The sequence below is a fragment of the Coturnix japonica genome, chromosome 19, assembly GCF_001577835.2.
Source record: "Coturnix japonica isolate 7356 chromosome 19, Coturnix japonica 2.1, whole genome shotgun sequence".
NCBI lineage: Eukaryota > Metazoa > Chordata > Aves > Galliformes > Phasianidae > Coturnix > Coturnix japonica.
The window spans coordinates 6,135,034-6,156,866 of NC_029534.1; the positions used below are offsets into that span (position 1 = coordinate 6,135,034).

At 41.5% G+C, this 21,833-nt stretch overlaps 2 protein-coding genes across 3 annotated transcripts; one reads left to right on the plus strand and one right to left on the minus strand.

The window, feature by feature from the left end:
• Positions 1 to 16: 16 nt before the first annotated feature.
• Positions 17 to 11,850, plus strand: RPS6KB1 (ribosomal protein S6 kinase B1). Its single transcript, XM_015880466.1, has 15 exons — positions 17 to 255; positions 2,257 to 2,306; positions 3,347 to 3,467; positions 3,630 to 3,698; positions 4,101 to 4,248; positions 4,452 to 4,509; positions 5,125 to 5,225; positions 5,954 to 6,044; positions 6,184 to 6,274; positions 6,589 to 6,696; positions 6,962 to 7,024; positions 7,509 to 7,586; positions 9,163 to 9,270; positions 9,863 to 9,975; positions 10,499 to 11,850. Exons 1-15 carry the CDS (start codon positions 184 to 186, stop codon positions 10,734 to 10,736), a joined length of 1,509 nt encoding a protein of 502 aa, XP_015735952.1. The 5' UTR covers positions 17 to 183; the 3' UTR covers positions 10,737 to 11,850.
• Positions 11,851 to 14,984: 3,134 nt separating this feature from the next.
• Positions 14,985 to 20,860, minus strand: RNFT1 (ring finger protein, transmembrane 1). Of its 2 annotated transcripts, none has more exons than XM_015880476.2 (9): positions 20,615 to 20,860; positions 20,087 to 20,492; positions 19,704 to 19,780; positions 19,250 to 19,350; positions 18,668 to 18,821; positions 17,829 to 17,987; positions 16,993 to 17,058; positions 16,052 to 16,153; positions 14,985 to 15,862 (listed from the first exon to the last, which is right to left on the minus strand). In XM_015880476.2, exons 2-9 carry the CDS (start codon positions 20,448 to 20,450, stop codon positions 15,728 to 15,730), a joined length of 1,158 nt encoding a protein of 385 aa, XP_015735962.1. In that variant the 5' UTR covers positions 20,451 to 20,492; positions 20,615 to 20,860; the 3' UTR covers positions 14,985 to 15,727. The 2 variants fall into 2 exon arrangements, with proteins under 2 accessions (XP_015735962.1, XP_015735960.1); XM_015880474.2 differs by having other exon boundaries at positions 20,655 to 20,859.
• Between the last annotated feature and the right edge of the window lie 973 nt (positions 20,861 to 21,833).

The window sequence follows — 21,833 nt, forward strand, 5'->3', positions numbered from 1 at the left end:
AGGATGGGCTTGTGCGCACGCGCGGCGCCCGCAGCCGGGGCGGGGGCGCATGCGCAGTGAGGCCGGGCGGCCGTGATGGCGGCCGTGGCGGAGTTGGGGGGTGCGGGCCCATGAGGCGGCCCAGGCCTCGGGCACTCAGCGCAGCGAGGAAGGGGCGGCCACGCCTCGGCTCACACCCGCGCCATGGCGGGCGTGTTCGACATCGATCTGGACCAGCCCGAGGACGCGGGTTCGGATGAGGAGCTGGAGGAGGGGGTGAGAGAGGAGAGACCGACCGGAGCGGGGAGCGGGCGGGTGGGGGAGGCCGCAGGGAGGAGCGGAGACAGGGGGAGGAATGAGGGGGCGGCGGGGCTGGACGGGGCGGCTGTAGGCGGCTGTAGGCGGCCAGAGCGGCTGAGGCGAAGAGAGGCGGAGGCCCAGGCCCGGGCCCGCGCAGGTGAGGCCGCGCCCCGCCCCGGCTGCGGCCCGTCGAGCTCCGGCCCGTCCCTGCGGTGCTTCCATCGGTACCTCCGCTGCACCGCTCGCTAATAGCGGCCTTGTTCCGGCGGAGAGTTTTACCCTGAAATGTTCGCGGTGGGTTTTGTAGCACGAGCGTGGCAGCGGGGTTTGGTGTCACATGTGGGGACGTCAGTGCGGCTGTGCTCTCGTCTCTCTGGAGCTGCGTGCAGGCATCGCTCTGGCGCCAAAATCAAAAGCAAAGCTTTGAAATGCTGTCCGGGGTCTGAGCGTGTCCCCACATGGGTCACTCCGTCATCTGTATTTATTCTTCTATCATACTCATTTAGATGCTTTTAAGGCCCCTTCGGGTATCCTCTTGCGTGGTCGCTGTTAGTATCTAGTGTTATTTATGTTAGCTCTAGTGCTACCGTTGCTTTTATATGTTGTTGTATATATTAAATGTTTGCTAGTGCTTAAGCTGCTGCATTCCTGCTATGCTATTTGAATACCAGTCATTGGGATTAGCAGACACCCCAAAGTACAGCTGCAATATCACACTGCATGTGAGCTGCAGAGTCTGCTGGCTGAAGGCAGGGCAGTGCTCAGGCTGTGGGAGAAATGCTGTCTGCTATCCCAATAATCAATACAGGACCTGGCTTACAAACGTCGGTTGCAACACAGCACCTGCATTGCCAAGAACAGGTTCTAAGAGTAGCACAAAAATCCTTGTGGCCCAGCTTCTGTGCACAGTGGCAACCTAATGCAGTACTTAGGTGCCTCTGGGGAGATTAGGGTGGACTTGAAATTAAAACAGAACTGGGGAGAGGGGAACATGTGAGCGTGAGGAAAGTGTGAGTAAAAGGTGTTTTTTTGTAGTGATTGTGCGTATCTTAGAAGGATCTGAAGGACACTGAAATTCATCTGGGAACGCGATGGGTGTTTATTCTGTTTGTTGAGTTGGTGGCTGTTTTGAATTTGTTCCTTGTTGTCTCATGGTTGGGTCAAGGGCACATTTAGCTGGTTCTGTTGTGAAACAGATGGCAGGGGGCTGGGTTTCTCTAATAAACACTAGCAAGGGGATGTGAGCAAGCAAACCTCTGTCCTGGAATCAGACTCGAACTTCATTCAGGATTCTGGCTGTGGATTCCAGGCTGTAGATTTGAAGCTGTTCATCACTGACTCGCAGTTGCTGTTTTATGTATATATTTTTAAAACTGAAAATGTAACCTGTCACAGTCTGAAGTTTGTTAGAAGCTTGCCCATTAAATTCTATTTGTATTCCTTCCAGCTGTCTGCTTGCTTTGCACTTCTGCCATGTAGAGCCACATTTAGAGCGAGGTATTATCTTGCATTAGGGGTCCAGCTGAAAATTGTTTGAAGAAAATATGCCTTCAAAATTGAACTGCATTCTTTAATGGCGTCTGGTCCTGCTGTTGAAGTGCTTGAGCCTTTTTAGAAATATTTGTGCATTAATCTGCCTGAATGATTGTTGATCAGAAAATACATACAGGACCAGAGTGTGTTATTACTACTGGGCTATGATTACCACCAGACCTCCTGCATCAGAATTTAAGCTATGTGGAAGCGTTGCAACTCTTGGACTGTATTTTTTAGGCTTGTTGTCTTCTGCTCATAATTAATGATTCTTGATATTTAAACTTGTTTAGTTATATATACATAAACATATATGTGTGTGCACATGTAACAGAAACTATATGTGTAAACATATTCACACATGTAAAGAAGCTGTAAAAGACATGTATTTTTAACTATGCTTTCTTATGTTGCATTTAATCTTCCTTCTACTCCTGTCCCCAGGGTCAATTAAGTGAGAGCATGGACCACGGAGGAGTTGGCCAATATGACCTGTAAGTTGCTACTAAGAAAATGTTCTGTACCATTCATGCCAACTACGTATAGCCTCTACTTTGGTTACATTGTTAAGTTGAATAGGAAATTTTGTCATTCTTGTTCAGTTTGAGTTGCTTTAGTTCTTTTGCTATTTCTTCACATTAAAGTTTGTGACTGTATGTAAAAATAATAATAAAACAAATTCTGGCAAAACCTGCTGTTGTCTTTAATCCTTGTTTCTCCTAACATAGCTGTTGTGTTGTATTTGAATAATACTTGCAGTATGAGTGTAGTGCCCTCTTTGCAGAACATTCTGTGTTCTGTCGGGCTTATAGAGGCTCTGGCTGCATATTTGCACAGCAGTCTGAAGTAGATGAGAATTCAGTTCTGATTTGATTGCACAAGACAGCTACCTTTAGCCATGCTTTATGTATAGATACCCAGCTTGTTTTCAGTGTCCCACACGTAACGAGAAAGCAGCAATAGTTCAAACAGTTCAGTTACCTTTTCTGTAGCAGGGTCAGGTGTTGGCCTCACCCTGTCTTTTATAGAAGTGTAGTATGATTTAGAAACATCCTTAAGTTGTGGATCAGTCTTCTGTGGCACGTTCAGAGTTGTGACTTCTTTTGTTTTAGCTTTTTCTGCACAGTATTTGTTACAGAAGTTATATTGTGACTGTGGGGACTGCTGGATGTGATTTAAAACTCAAACACACCTTGCAGCATTGTTATCTTTTGGGAATGTCCAACTCAGCTTGAGTTGTTGGCCGTTCAAACTTAATTCTGGTACAATACAGAAATATATGATGCATTGAAATGAAGGCATCTGAAGGAAATCTTGATACAGGCAGATAGTCTTTTGTGCAAGCTGAAACATAGTGCTTTGCACACACAGAGCTGTAGTTTCTGATGCTAAAAATCCTCCTTATCTCCAAAACAGTCATTCAGATATGTCAGTTTTAGCGTGAGTTTTGCCGTAAGTGGTTTGCTTGCTTACTTTTCTCTTGATCATTGTCAAGTACCAGGTAGTCTTATATTCTTGTTTCAATTTTATCCAGTGGCATGGAACATTGTGAAAAATTTGAGATTTCAGAAACTAGTGTAAACAGAGGTCCAGAAAAGATCCGACCGGAGTGCTTTGAGTTACTGCGCGTACTGGGCAAAGGAGGCTATGGAAAGGTAAGGGACTCTTTTCTACAAAGATAAACCCCACTATACTGAAGGCAGTAAAAGTGCTCGCCTGCCACACTTGGGAAGGTCTGACCTTTCCATCCCATGTTCTAAAAAGTTCCTCCTATGCATTTCATAATGAGTAATTGCTTTTGTATTGGTGTTGTGTAGGTATTTCAAGTACGAAAAGTAACTGGAGCAAATACCGGGAAAATTTTTGCCATGAAAGTTCTTAAAAAGGTAATATGAGTGTTCACATTTTGCTACTATCTAAAAGAAATTAACCTGTTAGCTGTTACAATTGTATAATTGTTTAATATACTTGAAATCGATATTTGCCTGTGATACATACAGTATTAACAAGGTACACTGGAATTTATAATGGATCTTTAAGTGGTTCTGCCCGCAGAGTTCTTACTGGTTTATTTAAATATCCCAAGATCTCTTCTGATCTAAATTACTCTGTGAAATATATAAAAGAACTACACTTTGGCAAGAAACCCACTATGTATTCATAATAGGGATTTTTAAAAATTATAATGTTGCTAACTCTTAGCATTGTGATTTAGTAAACACACAGGGAGTTCATATAAGAGTGTGCAATTTACTGTTTCCTTATGCTCACATTTCTGCTGTTTGTAGGCAATGATTGTAAGGAATGCAAAAGATACAGCTCATACAAAAGCAGAGCGGAATATACTAGAGGAAGTGAAACATCCCTTCATCGTAGACTTAATTTACGCCTTTCAGACTGGTGGAAAACTCTACCTCATCCTTGAGTATCTCAGCGGTCAGTATATGAAATTCTGTTCTTTATTCTTTGTAGCCTAAGTAATCTAAAACTGGGATTTATAGTGATTAAAAAATGGAAGAAACAAGGGCAGAAATGCTGGTGGGTTTCCTTTTCAGCATGAAGTTTGGATGCGTTTGGTAGTTCTTTAAGTTGATTGAATGCGCTTTTAGAGAGTATAATACTTATTTTTCTCATGGCAGGAGGAGAACTATTTATGCAGTTAGAGAGAGAAGGGATATTTATGGAAGACACAGCTTGGTAAGTGAAATTGTTTTGGTAAATTAATAGGGTTTCTCAGGTGCTTCGAAGTATCCATTCTGACTTGGAGAACTGCAGTGACTTCATTTTGTAAACAGTCTTTTGAGTAGCAATATTTTACATATAAAGAAGTTGAAGTTACCTCTGCTAGCTTAGGCTTTGCACACCAAATATGGTTGTTATCTTTCCTCAGCACATGCTGATAATAGTTTAGAAAAAGCTTCAATGTGCATATGGGGCTGTATTACTGCACTGTTCCACAAATGGCACTGAAGGTGCTGCTAGTTACCTTCTTAGCTTTGGGTATTTCTTTTTGCTTTTACATCTAGGTGTGGTAATTCAGATTGAAGCATGTTTATCCAGTAACTGTTAAGCTCAGATTCTTCCAAATCCATAAGGTAGCATGGATAAATCTAATGTGAGTGGCGTATGTTTGTATTTTATCTTAGAATCTCTTTGCCTTTTGGCAAACCAATCTCAAAGGCATTATTGTTTCTCTGATTTTTTCTCTCAGATACTTTCGAGGAATTACTGATGTGGACATAGTAACCTTAGTGCTTAAGAGGCTCAGCATGGTTGAATATGTCTAATTGCCTGACATATGTTTTCTTCCAGCTTTTACCTAGCAGAAATCTCGATGGCACTCGGGCACTTGCATCAAAAAGGAATCATTTATCGCGATCTGAAGCCAGAAAATATCATGCTTAATCATCAAGGTAGAAATATATTAATAATTATGTGGTCAGTCATTTAAGCACTTCTTCAGAGGTCACTCTGTGCTTCATTCATATGTGAATTTTCTAGTAACAGTTGCATACTCCTGATCATGCCTGGTGTAACTGAAAAACTGCCAGAGTTAATTGCTTGCCTTTGAAACATAGGTTCCTCAGATTTAATAGAGAGGCTCTAGCAAGCTCCAAGTTGTGTGTATATAAGTGCAGGCATTTCTGGAGTGGTTGACTTGCTACTGTTACATCTCTGAGATCAAAGCATAATTTTTCTGGGTCATTGTGAAATACTTAAACGTGTGTCTTCACACGGAAACTTTAAATATCTGCGTGACAGCATCAGTGACATTTCATTAATCAGGTAACAAGGCATTAGTTAGGGACAAGTTAGGTAAGATGCCAGCCTGCAGCTGAAATGACTTATCAAGCTGCTGATGCTTTGTCTGACAGTAGCAGCAATTCTGGGTCACATTGCTCATTGCTACATGACAGGGATTAGTCTGGCAATCTGTACCATCCAGTATTTTCATGTGGTATGAAACAACTTTAGTCTTTGTATATAATTATGTCATTCTGTCTTATTAACTGTACTGCTTTGTTAGACTATTTACTTCAACTGGAGGTACTTCAGAGTTACTGCATATTAATGTTTATATATATATATGTATTTAAAGTCTGGTATTTGTCTGTCTTACATATTATTTATTTAATTTCAGGTCACGTAAAATTGACAGACTTCGGATTATGTAAAGAATCTATTCACGATGGAACAGTCACACACACATTCTGTGGAACAATTGAATACATGTGAGCTGCCTGATAAAATGCAGAAGTATTTAAGAACTGATGGTTCAGTCAGTTACGGAAATCATACTTGAAAAGTAGCAGTCAGAACGACTACTAAGCTTATTAAAGTATTTTTATATTTTCAATTTTTTTATTATAGGGCCCCTGAAATCTTGATGAGGAGTGGGCATAATCGTGCTGTGGACTGGTGGAGTTTGGGGGCATTAATGTATGACATGCTGACTGGAGCAGTAGGTGCACAGTTATAATTGCATGTATTTCTCTTTATAGCTTTTGAAGTTAACTGTCTTTTAATTCAGATGCATGTATAAATATGAATATACTTGTACAGACTATAAGTAACAGATATAACTAAAGTACAACTATGCTTATTTTGACTACAGTCATGAGCTGGTCTTATCCAAAGAATTACTTCAAATTCCTATTTACAGTAACTTTATCTGCTTTATGCATTATTGAAATTAGGGTTTTTGGCTTTTTTTGTACACAAGTAAGAGATCTAAACAAGGCGTATTTTTTCTTCCACTGCAATGGTGCTTTCTAGCCTCCTTTCACCGGGGAGAACAGAAAGAAAACAATTGACAAGATTCTCAAGTGTAAACTCAACTTGCCTCCCTACCTCACACAAGAAGCCAGAGATCTGCTTAAAAAGGTAGAATTTTAATAAATGTCAGTTCTGCATGTGTATGTGGAAAACAGAAATATAAAGATACCACTACAGCTCTTTACCCCATGCTTGTTTTGCCTGCTGCTAACTCAGTCTTGGTTTAGTGTGGCAGACTTGACTGTTATGTAATGAATGCGTATTTTCTGATTGTTCCATATTCATTCTGTGTGGTAGTCGATCATGATGATTCATTTCAGGACTAGTTTAATCATAATGGCATAACTAATTCTGGATGTTATTTCTTATTAAGCTGCTAAAAAGAAATGCTGCCTCACGTCTAGGAGCTGGCCCTGGAGATGCTGGAGAAGTTCAGGTAACTTTCTGCTTCACTTCAGAACTCTTAAACTACCTCAGTCAAAATATAGTAGCTTACAGGGAACATCAGGGGGGAGAGTGTATCTGACCTAAAATGTAATGGGCAGAAAGGCAGCCATGCATGACGGGTGCTTTGAAATATAACAAAAGAGCAGCTGTTAATTTGATAATTTGAGATTTGGAAAATAACTTTCTTTAGATCTGTCTTCCAGAAGATCTTTTCTACTAGTTTAACAGTGGTGAACTGTACAGTCCACTGTGTAAGAGTGAAGTTACTTTAGCAACCCGATGAAAAACCTGCAGGTCCTTGCATATAGTGCAGCTTTCTCAGGGTAAAGGTCTAACTAACTGATATTGTGTTTCATAGAGAAAGCTTAAGCAGAGGCCTGTTTCTTCTTATTGTAATATCTTTTTAATCTTAAATTTCTGCAAGTTATATCCAGAAGGCTGATACATGACTGTGCTGTTGCTGACCCTTCTAGGCTCACCCGTTCTTCAGACATATTAACTGGGATGAGCTGTTGGCACGAAAGGTGGAACCTCCTTTTAAACCCTTATTGGTATGTACTCAGAGAGCTGTGAGATACTTTTCCTGTGTACCTTTAGGAAAGGTCTTAAACGATGTGCTGTCTAAAACTTAGAAACATTCACTCTTAGAAACTGGAGTACCTTCGCTTTCTGGTACTTCAGTAGTTAAATGCATCAACTTAAGTCAGAGAAAACAGTGGATCTGAGAACTAGTTAAAGGAAGAAGCTATCTGGTGCAGGTTTCTTTTTTTTTTTTTTCTTTTCTTTTTTAAACCCTGATTACTGATGGTGTATCAACATTTAAGAAACAAAAAACCCTTTCATGCTGTTCTGTCTTATTAATCTGCAGTCATGGTATTCATCTGTCACCAGGATAGGATATTGTTTGGTATTTTTTTATGAGAGAAGGTGGCAATAACACCTGACAGCCAATTTCTCCATCTGTTCAGCCTCCAAAAGAAAAAAATCTTCTACTTCAGTTTTAATTCCCCCTGCATCTACACTGTAGATTGTTCAGACTTGGAAGTGCAGTTATTTCTAACATATGTCAGTACTTAGTTGAAACTAAGGTGATAGTTGCTAAGCAAAAGTAAATGAAGTCACCTAGTTAAGTTTGGATGTTTGCTTAGTAATGTTTGCACTGCATCTAGCACATTCCATACAGTAATTAAAGTGCACCTCAAGACAAGGACGTGGTGAATAAGCCAGTATTTTTCTACTCTGTTTTGGTGATGTGGAATGTCTTTTTTGTTTTGGGTCCAATTAGCGACAGCGGTGAAGTTGTAGGTATCCTTCCTTGATAGTTCCTGACTCAAAATCTTACTTGAAAGTGCATCACTGGTGTTGAGTGTACTACAATATGGAGACTCCAAAGTTTTTATCCTCTCCTTTTTTGAATGAAATCTGTAATGACACTGAAGACTGGTATATCCAAACCAAATATCCACAGATAGTTTTCTGTTATTAGCAAATTTTATGAAAGCCATCTGTACTGACTTAGATGGTTTTTAAAACCATGCTTCCTTGGTTACACAAAGGCCTCCACAAGTGGGTTACATATTTGACTTTTTGGTTAGGCTCAGTGAGAGACAATCTTGGAATGATGTCTGTTGTTCTTTGACTGAATTAAAGAGTACTTCCCATAGGCAATTACTCCACGGTTGTCATATGTCCCTTAGCATAAACACTTCTCTGTTTGTGAAACTGGAATTAAATTATCTGGAGAAAGACTTCCAGAAATTAATAGTTGCAGCTGTTCTGTACTGGTTGTGACCAGAGTTAAACTTGAAAGAAACTGCCATTGTATTTCTAAAAGTTTTTGTTTGTAATTTGAGATTTTTTTATTTTTTAAAGGCATCTTTTTAATTTGTGTTCCTTTTTGATCCATGATTTTTGCCCCTCCCCCTTGCCTTTATTTCTCAGTGTCAGTGCCCATAGTGACCTCCCACTGGCAGCGACAGGATTCCGACACCACTCCAGGGCTTTACTACAGCAGAGCTCTGCCAAAATCCTATGGAATGAACTCCATCCAGAGGCTACACTGATCACCGCTAAGCCATTTGGTTGATATCTGTAATATAAACCCTTAATCATTTTGTTTTTGCAAAGCAATCTGAAGAGGATGTGAGCCAGTTTGATTCAAAGTTTACACGTCAGACACCTGTTGATAGCCCAGATGACTCTACTCTCAGTGAAAGTGCCAACCAGGTCTTTCTGGTAAGTGAGCAAGGGAGAAGCATTCGATGTGGAGAGTTCTGTAGTGTTACTTGGAAACAGTAGAGCAATTCAGGTAATTAAATTCTATTGAATGTTACCATCTAATACTCAAAGCCAAACTATCAGAATTTTGAAGACATATGCAGCAACAGGTTTAAATATTTGCAGATTTTGTATTACTTTGTTTATTTTCTGCATTTTTTATATAGATAACTTAAAACCCACCTAAACATTGCTTGCTTTCGGAAATGTTGTCATTCTCATTCAAAATTGCATTAAAAATCGTGGGGATGTGATTGATTGTGTTTTCATTGACATGCAGACAGTCCATCTTGTAAATCAAAACTAACTAGTTTGAACATGCTTCTGTGAATCTGTGATCCAAGTAGAAATATCTGGGGTGGGCAGGCACCCGGGCAGGGAATTCCCTAAAGTCCTGCTGTTTGCATCAGGTAATGAGCAGATGTTAACGTATCTATAGTTACTGCCCTTTCTGTAATTTTGTATTAAATGATGGTATTAATTCCCAAGTCACCACAAATGTCAGTTTCACCAGTAAGTTATTGTAAGTGCCTTTGTTGCTGTTTTGCAGGGTTTTACGTATGTGGCTCCATCTGTACTTGAAAGTGTAAAGGAGAAATTTTCTTTTGAACCAAAAATTCGATCACCTCGCAGATTCATAGGTAGCCCTAGGACACCAGTCAGGTATGTCTTTTTTTTCTCCTTTTTTAGCAACTTTTTGGCAAGTAGTTAAATAACAGATAAAACAAAACTGCTGTTCTTCTTAGCCTGTCACTTCTGGTGAAGTGCAGTATCAGTCCTATTTTACAAACTGTGTTATTGGAGACAAATTTATGGTGTTTGGCAGTACAGGAAGTACTAATTGGCCACCTGAGCAGTACTGGTGCAGCCTCGCAGTCTGGTGACTTTGCTATGTGTTCCTCTAAAACTTTTTCAGAACATGTGAGGCGCTTATGTGCTTCTGAAGAATCATTTCAGTAATGAAAACTCTGCAGTCTAGAAATATAACCCGGTTACTCAAAGGAGAGAATTTTACAAGAGGCTGTGGTAGATACTAGACTTCAGAATTCTCTCAGACTTCTGAAAATAGAAGGAAGAATTACGTGCTTCTCAGCAGGGATTTGAATTCGGCTCCCTGCAGAATGAAGGGTATAACTTTGGGCTGTGCGTATCTTCGTTTCTCATTTTTCTATTTCTTGTTTTAAAGCCCTGTAAAGTTTTCCCCTGGGGAATTCTGGGGAAGAGGTGCTTCTGCCAGCGCATCAAATACTCAGACACCTGTGGAATACCCAATGGAGACGAGTGGAATAGAACAAATGGATGTGACAGTTTGTGGAGAGGCTTCAGCACCGCTTCCAATCCGGCAACCAAACTCTGGGCCATACAAAAAACAAGCTTTCCCTATGATTTCCAAACGACCAGAGCACTTGCGCATGAATCTATGACAACACAATTTTTTTAAGCCTTTGAAGGTGGAAAACAAAGAATGGACATAAGCCCCTTGAAGTTGAAATATGAGGGCTTGTATGGTTTACTTTTAAAAAGTGACAGTATCAAAGAGTCAGTCCTTGCACAGAGCGACATGGAAAGCAAAGAAAAAATGGATTTTTTTTTTTCTGTCAATCAATGGTGCATAAAAAACTTTAGAAAATGGTATTGCAGAACTCTAGGCACATCATCTAACTGATTCGCAGTGACATCTTCTCACCTTATCAAGGATTTTTCAGCTTGGTAGCTTGAAACTGACAGTATTAAGGGGCAGGATGTTGCTTCAGAATCACTGGTCTAGTTGTGAATGTGTCAAGGAGGGTTAGCCCTTTCACTAGGCAAAGTATGAAATGCCTATATGCTTGCGACCGAGGAATAATTAGCATGCAAGCTTGGTTGAGCTGTTTCCTGCAATGGGGTGGAATCAAAGATGAGAGATAAAATTAATTGGTATTTCACATTCAAAACCGAATGAGTTTTTTTTATATATATATAAAAAATATATATTTTTCGAATAGATTTTTTTGATTCAGCTCATTATGGAAAGTATCCCAAAATTTAGAATACAAAATAATTGGTTGCTGTGAAGAAAGTAAAGGCTCTAGTTCTGATTCTCCTCATGAAACAAAAAATCAGTAAGCGAGTTACTCAATTACCAGCTTGGCAACACAGGGTGGGAAAGAACTGTTTCACTTGCTTCCCCAACTGAAATACCTGTTCCTGCAAAGACGAATGGATCTAATCAAATCACAGTGCTGCTATGTTCTAGGCTTAACTGGAAGCCATGGGCTCGAATACACGTCCTGCTTATTTCACCCTTGTCCTCAGCAGACATTTCACTGGGAAACATCATGTTCACTTAGCTGGAGATGGCTGAATACATTCAGATTCTTACCCATTGAAAAGGTTGGGGAAAAGTGCATCTGAACACGAGGTCAGGAGGTGTGGCTGTACTTCCACAGGAAATGTACACACGTTCTACGTCATGTAAGCAAACAAACCTTTTTGTAACCAATGGGTAAGAACTTCAGGAAATCTTTTTTAAAATAAATTTTTTGCTTCTGGGATGGACTTCCCTGCCATTACGTATTTCTAAATTTGCTAATTATTATGATTATGATTATTTTTTTCCTATGCTGGGGCAATAAATTTGCTGATTGTATGAGGCTGAGGAAAACGTCAAATGGCCTTTCAGCGAATGTCTTCCACAGTGAGTCAGAACTTCAGCAACGTAACTTAGCAAACATGTTCTAAGGACACTATTTATGTTTTTAAAATGGTCACAATCTGTACAAATGGCTTACAGGTACAAAGAATAAAATAAAGGTAACTTTACCTTACTTAATACTTCCTGCCTTAAAGAAAGCATTTCCATGAGCATAGCTGGTGAAAGGGTTAATATCTGCAGAGCTTTACACTAGTTAGAGTGTGTATGGTGTGTGCGTGTGTGTGTGTATATGATCATGCAACTGCATACAAGTCCTGTCATTTTTTGCCTGCCACACGTTGCATTATCTTTAGTCAAACTGTGCAAAGTCTACTTCTAGTGTTTCACAACAGTAGGGATTTTTTATAGATTCTGCTTACTCTGTGTATACTGAATCTTTTTGAGCCATAGGATCCAAGCCATAAGACTCTCTACACGTTGAATCCGATCAGAGTTTGCAAGCCAGAAGGATTCAGTGATATCTTGTTGATACTAATAAAGAGCCAACAAAAAAGATACATATGATTGAGCAAATCAAGTATTTCGTTTTCTTCCTGGTAAGCTTTTTTGTTGGAGGATTTCTTTTTTAGTTTTATAAGGAAAATCAAGTTACCTTCCATTGACATAAACTGTACTGGAAGACTAATGTTTTTCATTAGGTAATATGGCTGCTGGTGACACGTTGTGAAACTGAAATCAGAGTGCTTACACGTGTGTATATTATGCATATTTGCAAAGAGGCAACGCTACAAGCAACGCCTGCTCCGTGTCACATGTTAACATAGGTTTCCTGCCATGTTTACTGAGTATAAATGAACTTAGTTGAATTGAATTTTAGTTTTTGAGGCAGATCTCTTGGTCCTAGTTAGTTACAGCTAACAGTTCCTTTTCGGTTGGCTGGATAGAGTTGTCCAGTAGAGTTGGTTTGGTATGGCTGGCAAGAATGGCAAGAGTTGTTTGTCTGAGTTCACCGCTTAATGACAGATACGGTTCATCATTTTTAAAAGGAAATTTCATATCCTGTCCACGTTTCGTCCCATAGATTGTAAGGTTTAATTCCCTACCATAACTGTGAAACTTCTGGAGTGTGACTCAGACAGCAAGCACACACTATGCAATATGGTTTATCCTGTATTTATTTGTAAAAATATCAGACATAGATCCTCTATATATATATAGTAGTGTCAAAATGACTAGTCACGACCTGAGGGGAGTGGAGTTCTAGCTCCTGTCTGGCTATTTCAGATAAGTGCAGAATGCATTGAATATTGGAGAGCTTAACAAGTGCTTTCTTTTGTTCATTTAAAAATGTCTTAAATTTTTCATTAGAGTATAGAATCTTATTTTTTTTATTTTGTACAAGCTGCGCTTTTTTAATTATAATCACTGAAAAATTCACTATAATTTGATTTTATAGAATTTTTGTAGCATTACAAAAAAATATAGTAAAACTGAGGTTAATACCTGTTTTGGCTAACCATGTGAAAGTATTAAATCTTAAACTTGAACAAAAGTCGTATTTTTTTTTACTAGATGTTAAATAGGGCAATATTTTGTTCTGCGAGTCGTTACCACAAAAGGTTTCTAATAGGTCAGCTGCCTTACAGGCAGTTCTTCTTTTCCCATTGAATGCAGAAATGATTCTGGTATGAGATATTCAGGATTTCATCGTTTTTCTCTGTGGGAGTGATGCATACATTTGATGCCATTTGTGTAACTAAATTGTAATTTTGGGAATGCTGGAATAATTCCTACCAAGACTGTCTTAATTGTGCCATCTGACATCTGAATGTCATCCTGGTATTAGCTCATAATAAAAGATGCAAATAAATGAGTCAGTGGTTCTTTGGAATAGCCCTCATTTCTTAATGTATTTATGTCTAGCTATCCAAAAGCGGAACTGCTGGAGAACACGGGATGTCTGTGTGTCCCCTTACACAGTGGATGTTTACTTTGGTTCTATTCTTTCTTTCTAATGTTAACTCCCAAGCTGCTGTCACTGTTAACTGAGTGTTGCCCATTTCACAGAGCAATCCCTAACCCCTGATACAGATGGATACAGGAGGAAGAGAAGTTCTTAAAAGCACAGCATGTGACTGCAGTATTCTCCCTTCAGATCCTCAATGATCTACTGTATCTGATTTCTATATACGGATTTCTAGAGATTGTTCTCTTCTAGATTAACTTGGCTTTGTGGCTGTGTTCAAGAAACAAACTTGAGCTTGAGGAGAAAAAAAGGTAATCCCTGCTCTGCTTCTCATCTTTCAGTTTGTTGGAAGTAAGATGGATGTGAGCAGCCATTACTGAAAATGTAAACGTTAATCCAAGTGACTTTTTTCTTTTTCAGGAAGTAGAGCTTAAGCATAACTGTGGGTCTTTGAAGGAAAAGGGAGGGAGGGGGAATCGTGTTAAGAACTTAAAGGACCCAAAGATGCTGATCAGTCCATCTTAGCAGGTCCAAGTACCTTCACCTAAGCTCTGGCTCTTGAAGAGTGATCTACTGAATGCCATTTGTCATCTCCTCTGTTCTGTCTCCTGCAGAATCAGCTGTGTGTGTGTCTGTCTGTGTATGTGAAAAGCAGGACAGCTACCCTGGCCTGAGTGGGCTTGACAAGGAAGAACTGCATCTCAATGGCATGATGCTGCCTGGCGGATCAGAGAGGATGCCCTTCATAGATGTAAGTTACTCACTCTTTCTTCTCTGTAACTAAGATGAGAATGACTTGTTTCAATCATGAAATGTAAGTCTAACCTGGCTGATCAAAATGATCAAAAAGCTAAAGGCACAGAACACCTTTAAGGTAAGCACCCTGTTCAGATTGTTTGGTGAGGTCCAAATATGATTGTATAAGTGTCTGGAGATGCCAACGTTATAGGTGTGTATCTCAGATTCAGAACCCAACCTACAGTTCTCCCTGCTCGTTTTTGTTCCACGACAGATTCAGTTCTTGTCTATACCAATGAATCTCATTTCTTTATTCAATGCGCACCAAACAAATAGATTTAAATGCCTTTATTCCCTCTGATTCTCATGCATGCTACAAATGGCATATATAGTATAAAATATTCTCCCCTGTAAGAAAATCTGGTTCCTGCTGTGATAAAAATAGAGTATTAAAAGATCTGTTTTAAAAATACCGATCTCATAAAACACTCAGTAAAAAACTATCATCACCGGTTGCTTTTCTGTGTTAAATCTGTGATGAACTGGAAATCTGCACAAACCTAAAGGAGAAACATCTTGTCTTTATCTCCAGGTGCAGTGAGAGCTGCCAGTACTGATGCAGGAAGAAGTCGCTGTAGCATCATGAGATCATTAATAGCAGATGTGACAGGTAGCTTTTGCTCCCACTGTAGTTCAGAGTATAAAATTCACTGCTAACTGGGTAATGTTAGAGGCATAAATACAATTTAGCACAGCCTGGAACACTGTGTGAGCTTTTAAATTAAATGCTGGTTTAAAAGGCTGCTGCAAACACAGCGTTTTAGAAGGGTTTGATTGTTCTCTGAAAGAATCACAAGAGAAGCAATGCTGGCTTTCCTGCTTTCACTTTATAAGCTTATTTCCCTATACTTAAGAAGTTATTGCTCTCTGCACTGTTTTAAGTATTAGAATATTTCCTAGAAGCAAGAAATCCCATCAACCTTGGACTGGGAAACCTCATTCCCTGTGCCACCTACGTTCCCATTTGCAGTAAGCTGTACAGAATGAGCAAACTAAAACAAGCTGGTTGACATGCCTTAGAAAATCTGTAGGCGCATAGATGTAGCTCCATCCTTCCACTTGTTAACATGGTCTGAAATAACAGTTCTGCAGAGCGGACAAGTTTTTTCTCTATTAAACCATAAAGAGATGCATTCTTCGCAAAATGTGTGCTGTAATGAAAAGAATGAGAGCAGCTTAGAGCTTCTGAGCCCTTCTGTTTGTAAGGAGGTATATTATTTGCAAGCCTGATTTCTAAAGACAATCAGAAGGCAAACGCTAATGTAACTATCCAGTTCTGTTTAGCAGTTCTTAACAACACTCATAACTTTGCAGAAATGAATTCTGATGCTGTGTATTACCTGGCAGATCAGCAGGATAGGCTTCTGGAATTCAGCGTGGCAGATGGAACAAATATCATCTGATTCAGAGCACTGCCTCTTGCTCGCTGTCACCCCGTAGTGCTGCAAGACAACACTTATTTCAGCATGTATTAGTTACTAAGTGGGGGGGAAAAAAAAACAACAACCAAATACACAGAAAGGAATGGGGAATAAGGGCTGCTGTGGCAAGGAAACCACCCAATCCCCTATCCAACAAAGCTGCGCTTTACTTTTCAACAGCTGATGTAGGGCCTACAGGTCACATGCACCCATCTCCTGTAGGGTATGCAGTTAATTAAGTTAATTTCTTCCTGTAGGAAAAACCTGGAGCAGGTTGGTTGGTTGGTTGGTTTTTTGCAGGACTTAAACAGCGACTTCTAAGCAAAACACTTTGATTTGATCACGATAGCACTTACTTAAAGTGCTTAACTATTACTTTAGATCAGTGATACCAGGCTCTAAAATCTTCAGTGTATTTTACCATGCAAACAGCAGGCTAAATAACAATACCTGTTCCAATAACAATACCTGTTCCAACACAGATGACTGAGAAACTTATTCTAACAGCACTTACTTACATGGCAGTTGTTTTGGCAAGCTTCATTTCTCACTTACATTTCTGCTAGAAGCATTGCCTTTATACAACCAACATTTATTCCAGTTAAAAAATAGCAAGTAGTGAAAAAGGGAAACTTTATCTCACAGAAGTGCATCTGAAGAGACGTGGAGAACAGACTGTTAGCCCATAATTATGCAGTCAGAACTGCAAAATGAGGGAATAAGTACAGAGGGGTTACTTTAAAAACAGCTGCCATTGAGAGGGATCTACAAAGCAATACAGGAATGGGGCATTTCAAAGAGGAGCCTTTTCATGTATGTCAGATTTAACTGTTTTTTAGATGAAAGCATTTAATACTCACCGGTCGGGTATAAAATATCCGTAAAACCTGTCTGAAGTTTCTCCATTGTCCAAGAAAGCTCAAAAGCTGAAACAGGAAGGAGAACGCGATGCTGGTTAACATTTTTCCCTGGGAACTGAAGAAAACCTCCAAGTTTTTGTGCAGCTCCCAGCAGCAGAAGTGGCGCTGCCAGTGTGATGTCAGCAGAAAGGTAAGCAAAGGGTTTGGACCAAACCCGTTTTAGTTGCTCTGGATGTAACCCAACTCAGAATTTAACCTGAAGGTTTTTCAGTATTGGGGGGCTGCTCTTGGGAAGAAAAAATATCACTAGTGTTGTGAATTGAAGTGCTCAATTGCAAACCTATTAGAGGTATCATAGAATCACAATCATAGAATCACAAGGTTGGAAAGGACCTATAAGATCATCTAGTCCAACCGTATCATTTTGTGTAAAGCAGTCCTTAGACTCGTGATTAAGACACCGTAACACCATTGTGTGTTTTTCACGTTCAAAGTAGAACTTGCACTGAGTTTGATTTTTGGGGGCAGCTGAGCTATTTAACAAATGAGATGGATATTTAAAATGCTTCTCTGGCTTGTTTAGCATTGCACACCAATTAATTCCCCAGAAGGGAATTACAGCAACAGAGTTATTTGCTGCATAACCCCCATCCATACCCACAGCAGATGCAGGGGAGGGGAAAAAGAAAGGAAGAAATGCATGCAGTGCCCTGAGCCGCTCTTCCCTTTTTCAACCTTCAAGTCACTTCAAATATGGGGACCAGAAATGTGTTGGCTTACACAGCTCTAATTCTCTGGTGCTAATTACAAATGAGAGGACTGTAAAACTTACACACCTTGAGAATGAGGTAGGAAAGGCCCAGCAATGTCCCAAGGGTCCGTCCAAGCACACTGTCCGGCTCCCCATAGCCAATAAGATAACGGAACCAAACTGGTATGGGGACAAACATACGGTAATACTGGCAGAGTTCTTCTAACAGCATGTACCAGTAGCCCTAAGCAAGACATGCAAAAGAATCTCTCAAGATGTAAAATGCAAACACGTACAATGAATTACTAAAGAGAAAGAAGCGTCGAGTAGTTGAACTGTACAAGGAGTTAGATGGACTAAAAATTACTGATTAATAACGTACCTAAGAAATGAAGTCCTGGTATTTTGAAAGAGAAAATCTACCCAAGCTGCCCCTTCAGATGCAATCAGGTGCTACCTACACTTGTTCACACTGTTAGTAATTATACTTATGAGTGGTATTTGCTGTTTGGTTGCTAAAATTGGCTTGTTTTTTTTGCATGTCTTACCTTGGGAAGCAGATACCCACCAATACCCCACCAACCAATGCAGGCTCCTAGCATAACTTAGTAAAAAGCATATTGTCCAGCAGCTGCTGTGATAACAGCCTGTGTACATGTTCTTCTATCACTGCAAATCAAAGGTTTCTTCATCCCATCTCTTACAGCAGAAATAAACCATATATCCAATGAAACAATACAGACTGTAAGTCTTCCTTGGCACCAAGCAGAGAAGAAACATGAAACCCACAGGGTTTTCTTGCCCGTGGTGTAGGGGTGGTTGATGTACAGGCATTCAATTAAAAGGCTCTCCTCTGGGCAGAACTGAATCATTAACTATGTTAGAAGAAAAGGATGTTCTTAAGGAGATGGATGGTTTTCTTACCTTGGATTTAAAGGACATCATAAAAGAAGGCACCAAGAGAATAAAACACTTGAAGCCCATGAAGAGGAACTTTAGGATGAAGTCTGTGACTCCCACAATCCAAAGAACCTCCCAGAAGTTCTTAAAATCCACGGTAGGGTTTAAAAAGATTAAGCTGCAAAACAAAGCACGCAAAAAACCCAACCCCGATGAATCAGAACTGCATTACAGTCTTTGACTGATGCACACCCGAGGCTGTCGCTACAGAATGGTAAAGGAGGGAGATTGCAGATGTAAAGCCCACAGAATTACAGACTGCTCTGAATTCAGTGTGCTGAGGGCAAGGGGAAGGCTTAGAGCTGGGAATCACACCCAGCCACGTCCCCATGGCTCAGTGCCTCTGCTGCATGTACAGTATTACTTTGTAAAGTCAAAGGAACTGCTCTTAAGGACAGCACCATCCAGGTGAGCAGGAGAGGAGTGGAGAGGAAAATGAAAGAGGAACTAACGCTACAACTAAAGGAAAACAGCAGCACCGATAAAAGCATTTCCAGTTCATATCTGAGTAAGCTGTGATGGGAATAGAGGTGTTCCTCTACTTACCTGTAGTACAGAGACTGAGAATGAAAGCTGTAATACAGGAGGAGAGAGGATCCAGTGAGGTACACCAGCAGCCAAGTGCAATGCAACTTGGAGCACCGATCCTGTAAGATAATTAAGGTTTATTACAGTCCTTATCTACGTCTTAAGTGCATCTCCAAAGCACCTGAACGGTTATTGCTGGGAGATTCCATCATATTTGATTTCAGGCCATCAACACAGTTAAGTTTCTCTATAGACTGCAGAAAGCTTTTACCAGATCAGCAACAAGGAAAGGAAGAAGAGCTTCCTGAGTGTTGCCACCTTACCCATGAAGTTCTGCACTGTATCACAGCACTGAGTTTATCAAACCACTTCTGCCTTGCACCAAACAGTGGCAAATACAGCACCTCCATTCATGTTCCTTTCAATAGCTGATGGATGAAGGTTAACTTACAGAGCAGGGGGTGATACTTACTTTGAGGAACACCTGGTTCACTATGCTTTTGTTTGCATACATGTAAGTTGTCAGCAGCCCGATTCCAAGGGAGATGCCTGTAAGGAGAAAAGGGTCTGTTACGCACAATGAATAAATAAGCAAAAAAACACCTGAATTGGGTTAAAATAAGCAGCTAGGCCCTTGTTGTATTTCTTTGTGACCACAATTAGCAGCTCTAGCTGTAACACTGATCGTTCAGCATGTTCTATGTATGCAGGGAAAGGAAACGGCAGCCACAGAAAGGCAGTCCAGTGAATCTGTTTCCCATGAACAAAGCAACGAAGCTGTTAATAAACCGGATTCTACTTCAGGCATTTCTAGTGGCCCATCTCTGGGTGAGGTTCCTCCCTGTTACACCCTACCGACGATGTGCTGCACCATCAACTTGACGCCCAGAATCAAGACGTAGGGCAGACTCCTGTGCAGCCACTGGAGGACGTATCTGAGCTCCGAGATGGAGCTGCCTTGTTCCTCCTGGTCCGGAGCGCCGTCAGCGGATCCCCCTCCCTCGCTGTGACCGTTTCCGTGTGAGCGGCTCTGCGAACTCAGCCTCGATCGCCTCCAACTCGCGTTTTCTCTGCCTTCTCCCGCAGCGGAGCTCAGCTCTATGTGAACATCTCCGCTCTCACGGCACGAGCCCCCTCCCGCTGCCTGGACGCTTTGGGAAGGCGGAGGGTCGTTGCCGGTGCCCTGAGCTCCGTTCGGGTGGCTGCAGTTTGGTTGCATGGTGGGATCTTTTCCTGGGCCGGGATCTCAACGTTTTGTGTCCTGGAACAAAAAAAGTCTCAGTTGGAGGAAGAACGCAAAAAAAAACAGCCCCAAAACACAGCGGGGCGTATCGCACACACGGCGGGGATACAGCAGGGTTAAAGCAAAACCCCGGCAGGTACCGACGTTCACCGCCCCGCACGGCCCCGACCGCGGCCGAACCTCATCGCGCTGCCACCGCCTCCATCGCAGCCGAGTGGGGAGGAGGAAGAGGAGGAGCCGCGAGGAGGAGGAGGAGAGGAAGGAGCTGCCGTGGCGATACGCGGCTCGGGCGGGCGGTGCTGCCCAGCGGCGCGGCCGTTGTGCGGTTGGCGGCTCCGCGCGGCTCTGCGCGCAACACGGACACGCGTGGACGTTCCGACGTGACGCTGTTCGCGACGTTCCCGGTGACCGAGGAAGGAGGGAACACGGCGGTGCTTTGGTGTCTCCTGCTGGAGGAGTCGGGAACTGCAGCCAGAGCCGAACTGAACCCGGCCCAGAGAAATCTCAATTTGGGTTTTTTATAGGGCTTGTGAAATGCAGCATCCCTGGGTCTGCCATGGGGAACACAGCATCCCTATGTCTGTCATGGGGATCACAGCATCCCTATGTCTGCCATTGGGATCACAGCATCCCTGTGTCTTCCATGAAGAACACATCATCCCTATGTCTGCCATGGGGAACACAGCATCCCTATGTCTGCCATGGGGATCACAGCATCCCTGGGTCTGCCATGAGGATCACAGCATCCCTATGTCTGCCATGGGGATCACAGCATCCCTGGGTCTGCCATGAGGAACACAGCATCCCTATGTCTGCAATGGGGATCACAGCATCTCTGGGTCTGCCATGGGGAACACAGCATCCCTATGTCTGCCATGAGGAGCACAGCATCCCTATGTCTGCCATGAGGATCACAGCATCCCTATGTCTGCCATGGGGAACACAGCATCCCTGGGTCCTCCATGGGGATCACAGCATCCCTGGGTCTGCCATGGGGATCACAGCATCCCTATGTCTGCCATTGGGATCACAGCATCCTGCAGCAAAGCCCTGGAGGGGGAAATAGCACAAACATTTCTCAGAGTAGACAAAATGGGTGAGGGAGATGATGGTTTATATGAAACTGTAATGAAATTCTTGTTTATGGCCCAGCTCCTCCCTTCCATCCAGAACATGTCATTTAGGTGATCGGGCCAGCAGGTGGCAAATGTAATTGAATTCAAGAAAATAAACAAGGAGACAGGCTGGGGACCGGCTGCTAAAAAGATGTCATCTCATCTACTAATTAGCAGGATTTATAGGATGCTGTATTTAAAAACAGATGATTATCAATAGCTCATCTGGATCATGAAAGTTACC

Excerpts from the sequence above, each read along its gene's own strand:
- RPS6KB1 (XM_015880466.1), top strand. The coding sequence starts at position 184 with ATGGCGGGCGTGTTCGACATCGATCTGGACCAGCCCGAGGACGCGGGT. Across the intron at positions 3,699-4,100 it reads CCATGAAAGTTCTTAAAAAG|GCAATGATTGTAAGGAATGC; the intron begins GTAATATGAGTG and ends TGCTGTTTGTAG. Across the intron at positions 6,275-6,588 it reads ATGACATGCTGACTGGAGCA|CCTCCTTTCACCGGGGAGAA; the intron begins GTAGGTGCACAG and ends GGTGCTTTCTAG.
- RNFT1 (XM_015880476.2), bottom strand. The coding sequence starts at position 20,450 with ATGCAACCAAACTGCAGCCACCCGAACGGAGCTCAGGGCACCGGCAAC. Across the intron at positions 19,781-20,086 it reads GATGGTGCAGCACATCGTCG|GCATCTCCCTTGGAATCGGG; the intron begins GTAGGGTGTAAC and ends TTCTCCTTACAG. Across the intron at positions 19,351-19,703 it reads TGAACCAGGTGTTCCTCAAA|GATCGGTGCTCCAAGTTGCA; the intron begins GTAAGTATCACC and ends ATTATCTTACAG.